This window comes from Dendrobates tinctorius, unplaced genomic scaffold (genome assembly GCF_039654945.1).
Source record: "Dendrobates tinctorius isolate UK_male_01 unplaced genomic scaffold, ASM3965494v1 ptg000040l, whole genome shotgun sequence".
Lineage (NCBI taxonomy): Eukaryota > Metazoa > Chordata > Amphibia > Anura > Dendrobatidae > Dendrobates > Dendrobates tinctorius.
Window position 1 is genome coordinate 29,422,880 of NW_027361708.1, and position 12,108 is coordinate 29,434,987.

At 48.0% G+C, this 12,108-nt stretch overlaps 2 protein-coding genes across 3 annotated transcripts in view; one reads left to right on the forward strand and one right to left on the reverse strand.

The window, feature by feature from the left end:
• LOC141088713 (protransforming growth factor alpha-like) overlaps positions 1–11,090 on the reverse strand; it is a 33,954-nt gene extending 22,864 nt beyond the window's left edge. The window contains exons 1-2 of one of the 2 annotated variants that reach the window (XM_073574895.1): positions 11,041–11,090; positions 333–427 (exon numbers count right to left, since the gene is read on the reverse strand). In XM_073574895.1, coding sequence (XP_073430996.1) covers positions 333–399 — 67 coding nt within the window. In that variant the 5' untranslated portion in view covers positions 400–427; positions 11,041–11,090. Of the gene's footprint in view, positions 1–332; positions 428–5,717; positions 5,856–11,040 lie in introns of those variants that run through there. The other variant, XM_073574896.1, reaches the window with a different exon arrangement.
• Positions 11,091–11,251: 161 nt separating this feature from the next.
• Positions 11,252–12,108, forward strand: part of SGPL1 (sphingosine-1-phosphate lyase 1) — a 67,071-nt gene continuing 66,214 nt past the window's right edge. Inside the window, exon 1 of the mRNA XM_073574894.1 lies at positions 11,252–11,401. Within this exon, the coding sequence (XP_073430995.1) occupies positions 11,390–11,401 (12 nt within the window). The 5' untranslated portion in view covers positions 11,252–11,389. The remainder of the gene's footprint in view (positions 11,402–12,108) is intronic.

Genomic DNA, 12,108 nt, shown 5'->3' on the forward strand with positions numbered 1-12,108 from the left:
GCACGTCAATACCCGGCACTGCCGCCAGCAGTAGGGACCGGAGTGTGCGGCTGCATAGAAATACATGCAGCTGAACGCTCCGATCCGAGTGCCGGGAGAAGTGCCGGGTATTGACGTGTGAGACTCGTCCGAGTTTCTTGCATGTGAGTATGAACCCTATAAGGGGTTTTCATGGCTTTTTTTGAGACATAAAGTAATTTTCTGAAATAATTAAATAAATGTTGTAACAAGTGTTAGTTTGCAGCGCCCTCCTTTGACATTACGGGTAGTACATGATACTGACTTTTAAAGTCCAAAATATTGCTTATTTAAATCTAATTTAAAACATCTACCTGCAATAGTAAAAAGTGCCTCGCCAAGCATGTCTGATGTGTTCTGTAATTGGAGCCTCAGGTTCATACAAGGAAGATCTTATTCTCCGTATAACCTAAATAATCAGAAGGAAAGTAATTTGGTGTCAGCAAATAAAGAATGACGTGATGTCATTTTATAATATGCTATGATGTCATCAGCCAGTGACCGGGAACCGACAGTATATATTATCTCCGGTGGGTGACCGTCTGTGCTGGTTGTGTGCGGCTTACACAGCTGAACAGTTCGGGTCAGATCTCTCTCCTGCCATCTGTACACCTCTGTGGCCATGACATGACCACGACAAATATTCATCCTCTGGAAGTAAAAAAGGACGAGTTCCATGCAAGGACAACATGCACAATTGTTTTTTTCGGCTTCATTTTTTATGCAGAAAATCTGCTGTGTTTAATCAGTTCAAATAAAGTGAATTTCATGAAGACTCCTGCTCCTACTGTGTAGTTAGAGACGTTGTTAAACTGTGTATATCGGGTGCATGTTCTCCCCTAAACGCTTCTATCGGGAGACTAAACAATAAAGGTATGTGCACACGTTGCAGATTCCAGTGCGGATTTTTCTGCGGATTTCGCTAAATCCGCAGGTAAAATGACCTGCGATTTACCTGCAGATTTACGGTGGATTTTCTGCAGATTTTGTGCGGATTTCACCTGCGTTTTTACACCTGCGGATTTCTATAATGGAGCAGGTGTAAAACCGCTGCGGATTCCGCACAAAGAATTGACATGCTGCGGATTCAAATCCGCAGCAATTCTGAGCGGTGCATGTGCACTGCATTTTTGGTTTTACATTGATTTTCTACTGCGGATCAGCAGTAGAATCTGCAACGTGTGCACATACCAGCAAAAACTATGAGATTTCAGAAATCTCATGCACCCACGTTGTTGTTTTTTTCCTGTCTGAATAGGAAAACTGCTGTTTTTAAACTGCAGCATGTCACCACTTTCAGCATTTTTGCAGCGTTTGTTCACCCATAGAAAGCAATGAGTAAGAGCAAAATTGCAGCAAAAACTGTTGCCATTAGTTTTTGCTGCATTTTAGTGAAAATAAAAGCAGATACAGCAGGATGTGAAAAACATTTATTTTTGTGATTTTCTCAAGTTTCAAGCAAAATATCTTGGTGTCCTCACATGAAAATGTGAGAATGGCTGTTAGGATTAGTACAATTTCATTAAATTAGTGTTGTGTTAAAGTAAACAATTGTCTGAGCAATTTAATGGCCGACTAATGTGCAAAACTAAACTTTGCCTGACCAATGTGTGGAATTAAATCATACTCAACCAACTCAACGGCCCTAACTAATGTGTGAAAGTAAACCCTACAAAAATGCACTGCCAAAGTCTTAGGTAAACTATTCCCGACCAATTCGGCTCTCCTCACCGTTGGTACATTTGTAATTACCATATATACTCGAGTATAAGCCGACCCGAGGTTAAGCCGAGGCACCTAATTTTGCCATGGAAAACTGGGTAAGCTTATCGACTTGAGTATAAGCCGGGTATGTATTGTCCCCTCATCCCTGTCCTGCTATGCGTGGCTCCCCCCGTCCTGTCCTGGTATGTGGCTCCCCTGTCTTGGTATGTGGCTCCCCTGTCCTGTCCTGGTATGTGGCTCCCCCGTTTTGTCCTGGTATGTGTGGCTCCCTTGTCCTGCTATGCGTGGCTTCCCCCATCCTGTCCTGGTATGTGGCTCCTCTGTCCTATCCTGGTATGAGAGAAAACAAGGGCGGGGGCGCAGACATAGGGCTTCACCTGGTATAAATCAATTAAAATATAAAAGTACTCTGGAGTACTCACCCTTTATGGGTTGTGTTCAGACACAACCACTCTCAACGTTTGTTGCAGTCATATAGCTGCTGCAGAGCTCGTGCAGGTGGACAGCGTCCACTAGGTATCATAAGTTGAGGATCCAAGAAAAGCACTTCTGAGCATCCGCGCTGCTTTAGTGATAAGAATTCTTCAGAAATCCATATAAATCTTTCAAGTTCTTTATTATATGTACTACAGAAACTACACGTTTCGAGGTGACAAACCGCACCTCTTCTTCAGGTTACAGTACAGTTCTTATCACTAAAGCAGCGCGGATGCTCAGAAGTGCTTTTCTTGGATCCTCAACTTATGCTATCCTGGTATGAGGCTCCCTCGTTCTGTCCTGGTATGTGTGGGCTCCCCCATCCTGTCCTGCTATGTGTGGCTCCTCCGTCCTGTCCTGGTATGTGTGGCTCCTCCTGTTGTATACATGGCTCTCCGCTCCCGTCGTTGAATGCATGACTCACCCTCCGTCCCTTCATTGTATGCATGGCTCACCCTCCCCCCATCCTACTTAACCTCCTTGCGCCGTCACTGCGTCTCCATTGTCCTAGCGCCGGCAGCTCTCCTGTGCTGTGCGGTCACCTGGTACTGCTCATTAAGGTAATGAATATGCGCTCCACGTCTATGGGGGTGGAGATGTCTGCGTATTCATTACCTTAATGAGCTGTACCACGTGACTGCTCAGCACAGGGTAAGAGCTGCCAGCACAGGGACTGAGATGCAGGGACGGAGAAGCAGCGAAGGCGCGAGGAGGGTGAGTATGATGTCTTCTGGAAGCCGGCGGCTGCAGCTGTCACTGTGCCACAGCCGCTGGCTCCTGCCGCAGCTCTGCCGCCGGCTTTCAGGACAATGACTCATGTATAAACCGAGGGGGGCGTTTTCAGCACACAAAAAATGTGCTGAAAATCTCGGCTTATACTCGAGTATATACGGTATGTATTGTTTCATGAACTTATTCACTTCTTTCTACCGAAGACCCTATTTTTCCAGACATAAAAGTATTTCTCCACTAAATAATTTGATCAATTTGCCCTTTTTTCCAAAAATGGTTTACGGTTTTACATATGCTTGCATTGGTGCTCTAACACCTTGCATTATTCATGCTTGTATGATGGAAGCAAAGCTGAACTTTGGGATCCTCAAAAATGCAACAAAAAGGCAGTAAGAAAAGCAGCAAAACAGCCATCAAAACCTTCTTTTTGTATGCAGCTTTTTTTCTGCCAAAAGATCAGGTTTTGGCTGCAGAAAAAAAGCAACATGTGAACATAGATTAACAGTCACAAAACTTTATAATGAGGAGGTTGTCCCTTTTTAGGGTCTCCATGACAGAGCTGTAATAAACTGCAGGTACTGAGGATGTCGCCACGGATACGAGACAGACCAAGAGTTAAGGGAGGAGCAGTAGGAGATTAAAGGAGACAATATAAAACATTAGAACAGCACAATGGAGTTGCAGAAAGCAATAAATAGTTATGCAGGCATTGAAACGGTTAACCTCAGAAAATAGAACTTATCAGTACAGGAAAGCTTGATTGGAGGGGTCTACTTCTCCCACGTTGGCACCGACAACAGCGGCGCTTGCAGTCTCTAGAGTCTCTTTTCTAAATGAAGCTGGAACCTCAGGGGTTAAAACCAGGAGCAGGGAGATGCTGCAAACCTGAGTCTTCCCTGCTCTGAGTCTCTATATGATACCCCGTCTGTCTCTCCACAGGAACGATGCTATGCACACTGGGAAGTCTCTCTGCCACACTCAGGGGCCCCAGTTTGTCACTGCGGTCTTCGGGACTGCACTCTCGGGTCACTGTCTCTGCACTGTCAGGGGGGAAGTCTCCTCTAGTCACGGAGGCTACCAGGTCCATGTACTCACATACGGTGCTCTCTACACCTCGTCCTTTGGTCTCTGTCTCTGTATGTGAGGTTCTCGTTCTCTGGGAACGCGGTGCTGCAGTCTGGCCTCTGTCCTGCGCGCTCTGCTCTGCCTCAAGCTCTGTGTCAGGCGCGCTCTGCTTTCCCGCCCTTTCCCTACACAGCTTCCTGTCCGGAACCTCTCCTCCCTTGTCACAGCCCCCCATGGTCACGTGGTTCAGTCGGTCCGGGCCCGAATGTCTCCCGTGGATAACAAGTGTAATATTGTATTGTGTAATGTGAACTGTGACATTCGTACCTCAGGAGGAGGTGCAGTACCTCTGTGGCGACTGAGCCTCAGGGGCGCCACATTAATGTTGTGTGCTGCCCGACAGTAAGGAGATTTAGAGTTAATGATTGGGACTAGCCCACATCTGGAGGAGCTAAGGTGAAGGTACATAGATAGTTTCCTGACAGAACGTCAAATAGGGCCCAGTGTGCGTAGAAAGCAGACCTAAGGTCTTATCAGTGAGCACGCCACGCGACATGGGTGTTCCTAACATGAGAGGAGACCGTGACAGGGGATAGCGGAAGTAAGGAGAGAAGCGACTGAAAAACTAGAGAGGTAACGAGCCTACACGGGGCACAGTACTTGGGACAAAGAGAGTGTGCCAGCATCAGGGACAGAAAGGAACAGTACCAGCCATACTGGCAATATAGTTCCCTTGAAGGGAAGGAACCGTGGGTGGAGTAACAGACTCTAGCTAACTGGACTGGTGAAGTAGAGACGATCGGTGAAGAAAGAGGACAAGTGCGTAAAGGCAATGGGAACTGTGAGTGGAATATGCTTTCTATTGTGAAGGTAAAGTTCAATAGGTTGTGTACCCGCTATCTACTGTATATATTTCCCCCCATGTTATCGATTAGTAAAAATGTTATTTTTGACTTGTGGTCTCCTTCACGGAACTGTCAAACATCAGTAACATGTAGCCTGCGAGATAATAGAGCCCCCATCGCATAAGTCCACAGACAGAGCCAAGACCCCCACCTTCAAGTAATGTGCCGAGGCGTAAGAGACAAGAGCCTCGCCCACGCTACCGGCCCACACCATGCTACACTGTCCTCAGATTACATACCAGACAGATTACCTTTAGGTATATGGCAGGATTTTTATACAAGCAGTTTTCCCCTTCAACATCATCTGATGGACCATAAGGCACACTAAATGGTAAATGGTGAATTATATTTTGTCTGTCCGGCGCATTTCAGTTCAGAAGCCAAGAAGCCATGACAAAATGCACAATACCAGAGATTTACAAAAAATCATGTAACAATTGATACTTAGGATAAGTATCACAATCAGACCGACACCATTTTCAAAAGCTGTGAGGTCCTTATTGTTCTCCAAAAGGAGTGACACGGTGTCTTCCTAATGATAGGTTTGCCTTTGGCATGACAGATCGGTGGGAGGCGCTCGGAGCACACCTTGAAGAACCTGCTCAGTAATGTTGTGAAGGTTTGCCGTCTTACTGTGTATCCGCTTCCAGAAAAACAATACAATATTGTTTTCCAATAAATGACCTACTGAGATGTCTCTGGTTTATTTAACCCAGCGTGTAGCTTTATATATATGAGATCACGTGGAAAAACCAGAAACACCCTGTGGGAATAAACGTTCTGAATAGGATTTACCTTTATATTGCTTCTATAAATGGGTTATCCTGTGGAATGGGCATTACAGTGACCTCCTAAACACACTGTGAAGACTCCTCAGGTGCTTTCCAACTGGCCAGGATCATCCCTTAAAGGTATAAGGATATCCTATACAACCTATCCCTCAGAAAGGTCATCTAAATCCAATTGGAGGACATTCGACACCCAACAACCCTAGCTATCAGCTCTTATAAGCTTCAGGGGTGGCCAGTAGGAAAATTTCCCAAATTCTGGTGAGACTTCCCAGAAAGCAACACCTCCAGGAGGTTTCCATTGCGCAATGCCGAGATACTGGGTCATCAGACATCCTGCAACCAGTGCAAGCAAAAAGCGGTAGAGAAAATCAGAGCAGCTAATCTGATAAAGCTCCTAACCTGCATTGGAAAGATAAGATATTACTTTAGTGGCTATGAACAAGTATCCCAACTTTTTTCTGCATTAGGGTAAGTGCACACGTTGCGGATTGTACTGCGGATTTTTCAAAAAACCTGCGGATTAGCCTGCGGTTGGACACCTGGACAATCGAGTAGGTGTAAAACCGCTACGGATTCCGCACAAAGAATTGACATGCTGCGGATTTAAAACCGCAGCAAATCCGCGCAAAAATAAATCCACAGTATGTGCACGGCGTTTTTTATTTTCCATTGAATATAACGGTAAAGGGCCAAAAACGCTGTGGATCTGCAGCAGAATCCGCAACGTGTGCACATACCCTTAGGTTTTTTTCCTTTTGTACACGCGACCCCGTGTTTAGAAAGAAGCAAATTTTAGACATCAAAGAATCAAGAATGAGGAAAGCCAAACGTAAAACAGGTGGTGATTACTGAAGGGGGAAAGGATAGGTGTCATGATCCAGTGTTGGATCTGGCGGTATTAAAAGCACAAAGTGAACTTTTTTTTACTTTGGTTGAGTTCAAAGGTGTTTTGACTGTCCCCGGTGGTGGTTAGCGGTATCGCACCATAGGTTTAGGTTAATGTTCACTTAATTAGGGATCAGGTGTGACTCCCTATAAAGGTGTGCTTAGGGGGTTCACTCACCGCTGGTGATATTTCTTGCTGAGTTGTTGGAGAGCCTGGTGGAAGGATGGAGCGGGATAGGAGTCCTGCGCAGTCAGCCAGAGAGAATGAGTGCCAGCTAATGGTGTCTGCAGGAAGGACTGGCATGGCTTGGTGGAGTCGCAGTTTATGGTGTCGGCGGGAAGTGCGGGCATGGCTTAGAGGAGTGGCGACTAGGAAGAGAGTTGCACTCAGCATGCTCTACTTGGTTGCTGAGAACTGGACTCGAGCATGCTTGGATTCTTGGCAGAGGCTGGACTCACCTTGGGACTCTGTGTACTGGACTGCTGCAAGTGGTGATGGACTCTGCTCCCAGGCTGCACGATGGTGACTGATCCAGTTATGGTGATGGATCAGGGTGGAGGAGAAGATGCACGCAGGTGGTGGGCTCTGTTGCTAGAAGCGTACGCAACAGAGCAAAGATAAGTGGTGTTTCCCCTGTATTGTCTCTTTCCTCATGTGTGTTGTTAGTGCAGTGGTGGGATTAGTCTCCGCACCGACCTATTCCCTAGTGAGGGTTTAGGCTCAGGGCGAGCAAGGGCGTTAAGGTACGCGTGCGGCGACAGGTGCGGAGCCTGTTTAGGGAATGTGAGGTGTGTAGGGACACTGGCTCAGGGGAGTGCAGGAGGTCTCCATTTCCCCATTCCCTATCGCAGGGCCCACCATTGTTATGGTTCCCCCCTTATTATTTAAATGCGCCTTACTGGAGGCGGTGTTTCCAGAAATGTATATGTTAACGTGTAATACCTAAACTCGCCAGGTGGAGGCGGCGTATCCACCTGCACGGGTTATTATTTAAATTCGCCCCACTGGAGGCGGTGTATCCAGGGTCACGTGTGTTATGGGTCCGCCTTGCGGAAACATCTGCGTCCTGACACACGTGACCATGACAATAGGGTTGTACGAAGGATGGGGATATACAAAGGATGGGGGTGTGCAAAGGATGATGGCATACAAAGAATGGGTGTGTCCAAAGGATGGGGGTATACAAAGGATGGGGGTGTACGAACGGTGGGGGTATGCAATGGATGGGGGTGTACGAAGGATGGGGGGTATACAAAGGATGGTGTGTACTCAGGATGGGGATGTATGAAGGATTGGGGTATACAAAAGATAGGGGTGTACGAAGGATGGGGGTGTACGAAGGATGGGGGTATACAAAGGATGGGGTGTACGAACGGTGGGGTATGCAATGGATGGGGGTGTACGAAGGATGGGGTATACAAATGATGAGGGTATACAAAGGATGGGGGTATACAAAGGATGGTGTGTACTCAGGATGGGGATATACAAAGGATGGGAGTGTACGAAGGATGGGGGTATACAAAGGATGGGGGTATACAAAGGATGGGGGTGTACGAAGGATGGGTGTGGACGAAAGATGGGGTGTAAGAAGGATGGGGGTGCGCAAAGGATGGGGGTGTGCGAAGAATGGGGGTATACAAAGGATGGGTGTGTCCAAAGGATGGGGGTATACAAAGGATGGGGTGTATGAACGGTGGGGGTATGCAATGGATGGGGGTGTACGAAGGAAGGGGGTAAACATAGGATGGGGGTGTACGAAGGATGGGGAGGTGCGTTCTGAGATTTTTTTTGTTCTATCCCTAGCCTGAATCTGGCACACTCTTGACCGTACATAATACTGAGCCCTCTATTAGAGATGTCCGTTTTACAGGGTATTTTCATCTTATCATGTTATGGCTCATCCTGGTGAACAATCAGTTGGTTTTGCCAGTGATAGACCTTTAGTGGAGGGGCAGGGTGCATGATCCAATCCCGCTCCATTTAACCTGGTGATTGGTGGGGTTCCAGTTGATTTAGCTTTGTTCCCCTATCCATTGGACAGGTGGAATATCCTCATAAAAGTTTTGTTTTTGGAACTACAGAATTGAAGGTCTTTTCCCTAGGATTGACCATGAATGTCAGATTGGGGGGATATGACCTCCGTCACCCCCACAATCGTCAGACAGAAGGGACAGCTCCGGGGAGCTGGACTTGTCCGCAAGACGGAGTGCTGTCTAGTGAAACAACCAAGGACAATCTGCCCCCCACCAGTCTGATACTGATGACATATCGAAAGAACTAGCCAACAGTTTTGTAATCCAAAAAGACCCTTTTACAAGTGCTGTGGCCCTGTCATTCTGGAGAATGCAGCAGTTGCTGATACAAATGATGCAATCACTCACCCTTATGGGAGGATCGCCTTAATAACTTGGCATATAAATAATTCTATGACATCAGTGTATCACATTTTAGTCCAGATCTCGTGTTATTTCTTGGATGCTGCAGACCCTTCTTTACACTCATATAATCCTAGGTTTCATCTATCCCAGCAATGTATGAACACATCAGAGAGTGTGACGGATGAGACGGCCACGCTCCCGGCACTGTGGGGGACTTTCTCATTAAAGACACGTTCGTTTTGATTGAATGGATGATTGTAGGATTATTTCACCTAACTAGCATTAGCATTGTAGGAACATAATTACTATAGAGATGAGAGCGCAGGACGTTGCTATGGCTCGGTGTGCGGCTCTTATATGGGGATTATCAATATGCATTTCTGGATCCTATTTGGGAAAAAAATGACATCAGCTATAGGTGTACCTGTGCGCTCCGCAACCCTGAAATTGCAGCACTGAGAGGGAAAAATGGTGGAATTATGGAAATCACGGGATGGATAGACGTATTATTTATGCGTGAATGATGGAGAAACGGAAACATATTCCAAACATCTTGATTTATTCAGTAAGGAGTATGACCGCCACATGCCGAAATCCCCCGACTTATATACCGTGGCTGCTATCAATGAGGTTCTTAAAGGGGTTGTCCAGTTTTATCACGAAACCCTGCAGTCACTGTGACTACAGACTTGTGAATCCTCGCGGCGTGCAATGTATACTGTGAAGATTCTCCAACCGGATCGGGCAGCCATGTGACCCCCAAGTATGTGATATGCGCACTACCGGCCACATTCTGACTAGACGTGTGAGACTTGGCTCAATTCACTTGTATTGAGCGAGGCTTTGCACGTCTAGTTGGAATGTGCCTGGGAGTGTGTATATCGCATACTTGGGATCACTTGGCTGCCCGATCTTGCCGCTGGCACCGTAGAGTCTTCACAACCTGCACTGTGAGGATTCACAAGTCTGTAGTCACACAGAGTAGCTGCAGACTTTTGTGAAAAACCTGGACAACCCCTTTAATGACTGTCTTAGGAATGTTCTGCCACAGTGAATGCACCTGTGCAAATCATCAAGATCCGATGCTGGCAGCTCCCTGTGCAATTTCCGACCAATTACACCCTGATGGACTCGATGGGAGACAAGTCCAGAGACGTAGAAGGCCATGGATGCTGCTCACAGTAGCTCGAGGAACGTGTGGCCTGGTGTTGTCATGTTGAAATTGCTCCTGGGACACTTTGGAGAAATGACTGTAATACCACCGGATCCACCATCAGATCATTGAGACTAGAGGGGTCGGGCCATCATACATCATGCCAACCATAATTCCAGGAGTGGGACCGATGCCATTCCCTCGTGAGGGCCTCTACATGACGTTGTCTACATGGTCTCCTCACATTTGAAGAAGAGTGCACTGTGATCCACTCGGTGAAATATGACATCCCCTACCAAGTCTAAGGTGTCAGTGTCTCTACATGCCAGACGGCGAGTGCACGACATCGAGCCAGATGCCCAGTACAGGTGATCCACTGACCTCACACGTGTGCTGTCATAGGGCATCACAGTGCCGAGGAAGATGGCGATGGCGGCCCATCCTCTTCAGCAATGAGTCCTACTGTTGTATTGGATGCAATGATGGCTGGAGATTGGTCTAGAGAGCATGTGAGCCATGCCATGGAGAGGCCCTCACAACTCCAGGCCACATATTGCTCGTACTGCTGTGAGCAGCCGGCGTGGCCTACACACGCTACCACGGCCTTCAGCGTCTCTGGACTGGTGACCCATTGAGCACATCTGGGACGCTAGTAGTCAGAAACAGCAAAGGGCGCTGCCAGCAGAAGATCTTGATGATTTAACGGTTTGCATTTTGCGGCAGAACTTTCCCATTAATAACCTCAATGATAGCAGCCAAGGCTGTAAGTGCGGGGAATATGGCGCTCATACTCCACCACACTGTGATAATACATCAGGATGTTTGACAGTGTGTTTCCATTCTCTCACAGCTTCCCCACCAGCAGACCGCAGCCTTCCTCCACTACAGATTACTAGAAGACAGCAGTTACTTGGGAGATGCTCCGGTCCGGTACTCCGGCACAGACTTCACAGCTGAGGGCCGTCCCGCTAACACTAGATGTCGCTACAACCTGCAGCCGTTATTAACCCCATACAGCGGTTTTACGCCGTTGCTATGTGTGATGGCGTCGTTTCTACGCGTGAGACAAGGGCAGGAGGAGGCTGCACGACACGCCATTTCCGGCCGGCCGGGAAGGAGGAGTGGGGAGGGAGGCAGGAGGAGCTGTATAGCCGGGTGGCAATGAGCAGCAGAGCTTTAAATCAGGGGAGGAGAGCGGGCCGCTGCCGGAGATAGGAAGACGTTATCAGCTGCTCCCTGCTGCGTCCTGTGTGTCCGCCATGGACTTACAGGTGAGAACTGGAGACTTTGCAGCAAGTGGTTGCGCCGGAAAGCAGTGTGTTTGGGGACTCTGCTGCTGTCGTAAATGGCTATAGGGCATGCTGGGAGTTGTAGTTTCACTTCATATGGGGGGGGGGGGGCTTAAAGGGATGGCACACTTATTACATATCAGTATAGTTAGATACCTGGCCGGCTTGCTGGGAGATGTAGTGCAGCGGCAGCTCTGGGCACATTGGAGCAGCCTAGTCCCTATTGTGGGGGCAGGGACGTTGTCTGGGACCTTGCTCCGCTCTCGTGGTGGTGGTCTTATTGTTTTTTCTGTGGACGGACACCGGAGGTTTCTGGTTTCCTTCACTACATTGGGAAAGTTGTAATCAGAAGTCTTCCAGGGACGTGGGGTGGTGGGCTCCGCAGGGCTTTGTGGGGGTGTTATCCCCCTCTGCTTGTCACACAGTGTGACCCAGCCGGTTTTTCTGCTGCCTGTCTGCTGGGCGGCTGTGAGGGCAGATGTTTTAGGATCATTGATTTCTTCCAGTCCTTTAGGGTGACCTGTCAGTGCGGTGTATGTGGAGGCGACCTCTCCCGGCACATGAGCCCGGCTGCACCGAGGCATCCTAATATAATGGCGTCTGTAATCGGCACGCTTGGACCCTGGGCCGCACACAAGGGGGCTCGTTGCCCCGAGCTTCCAATATTGCACATAAACGCTGAGCTCTGG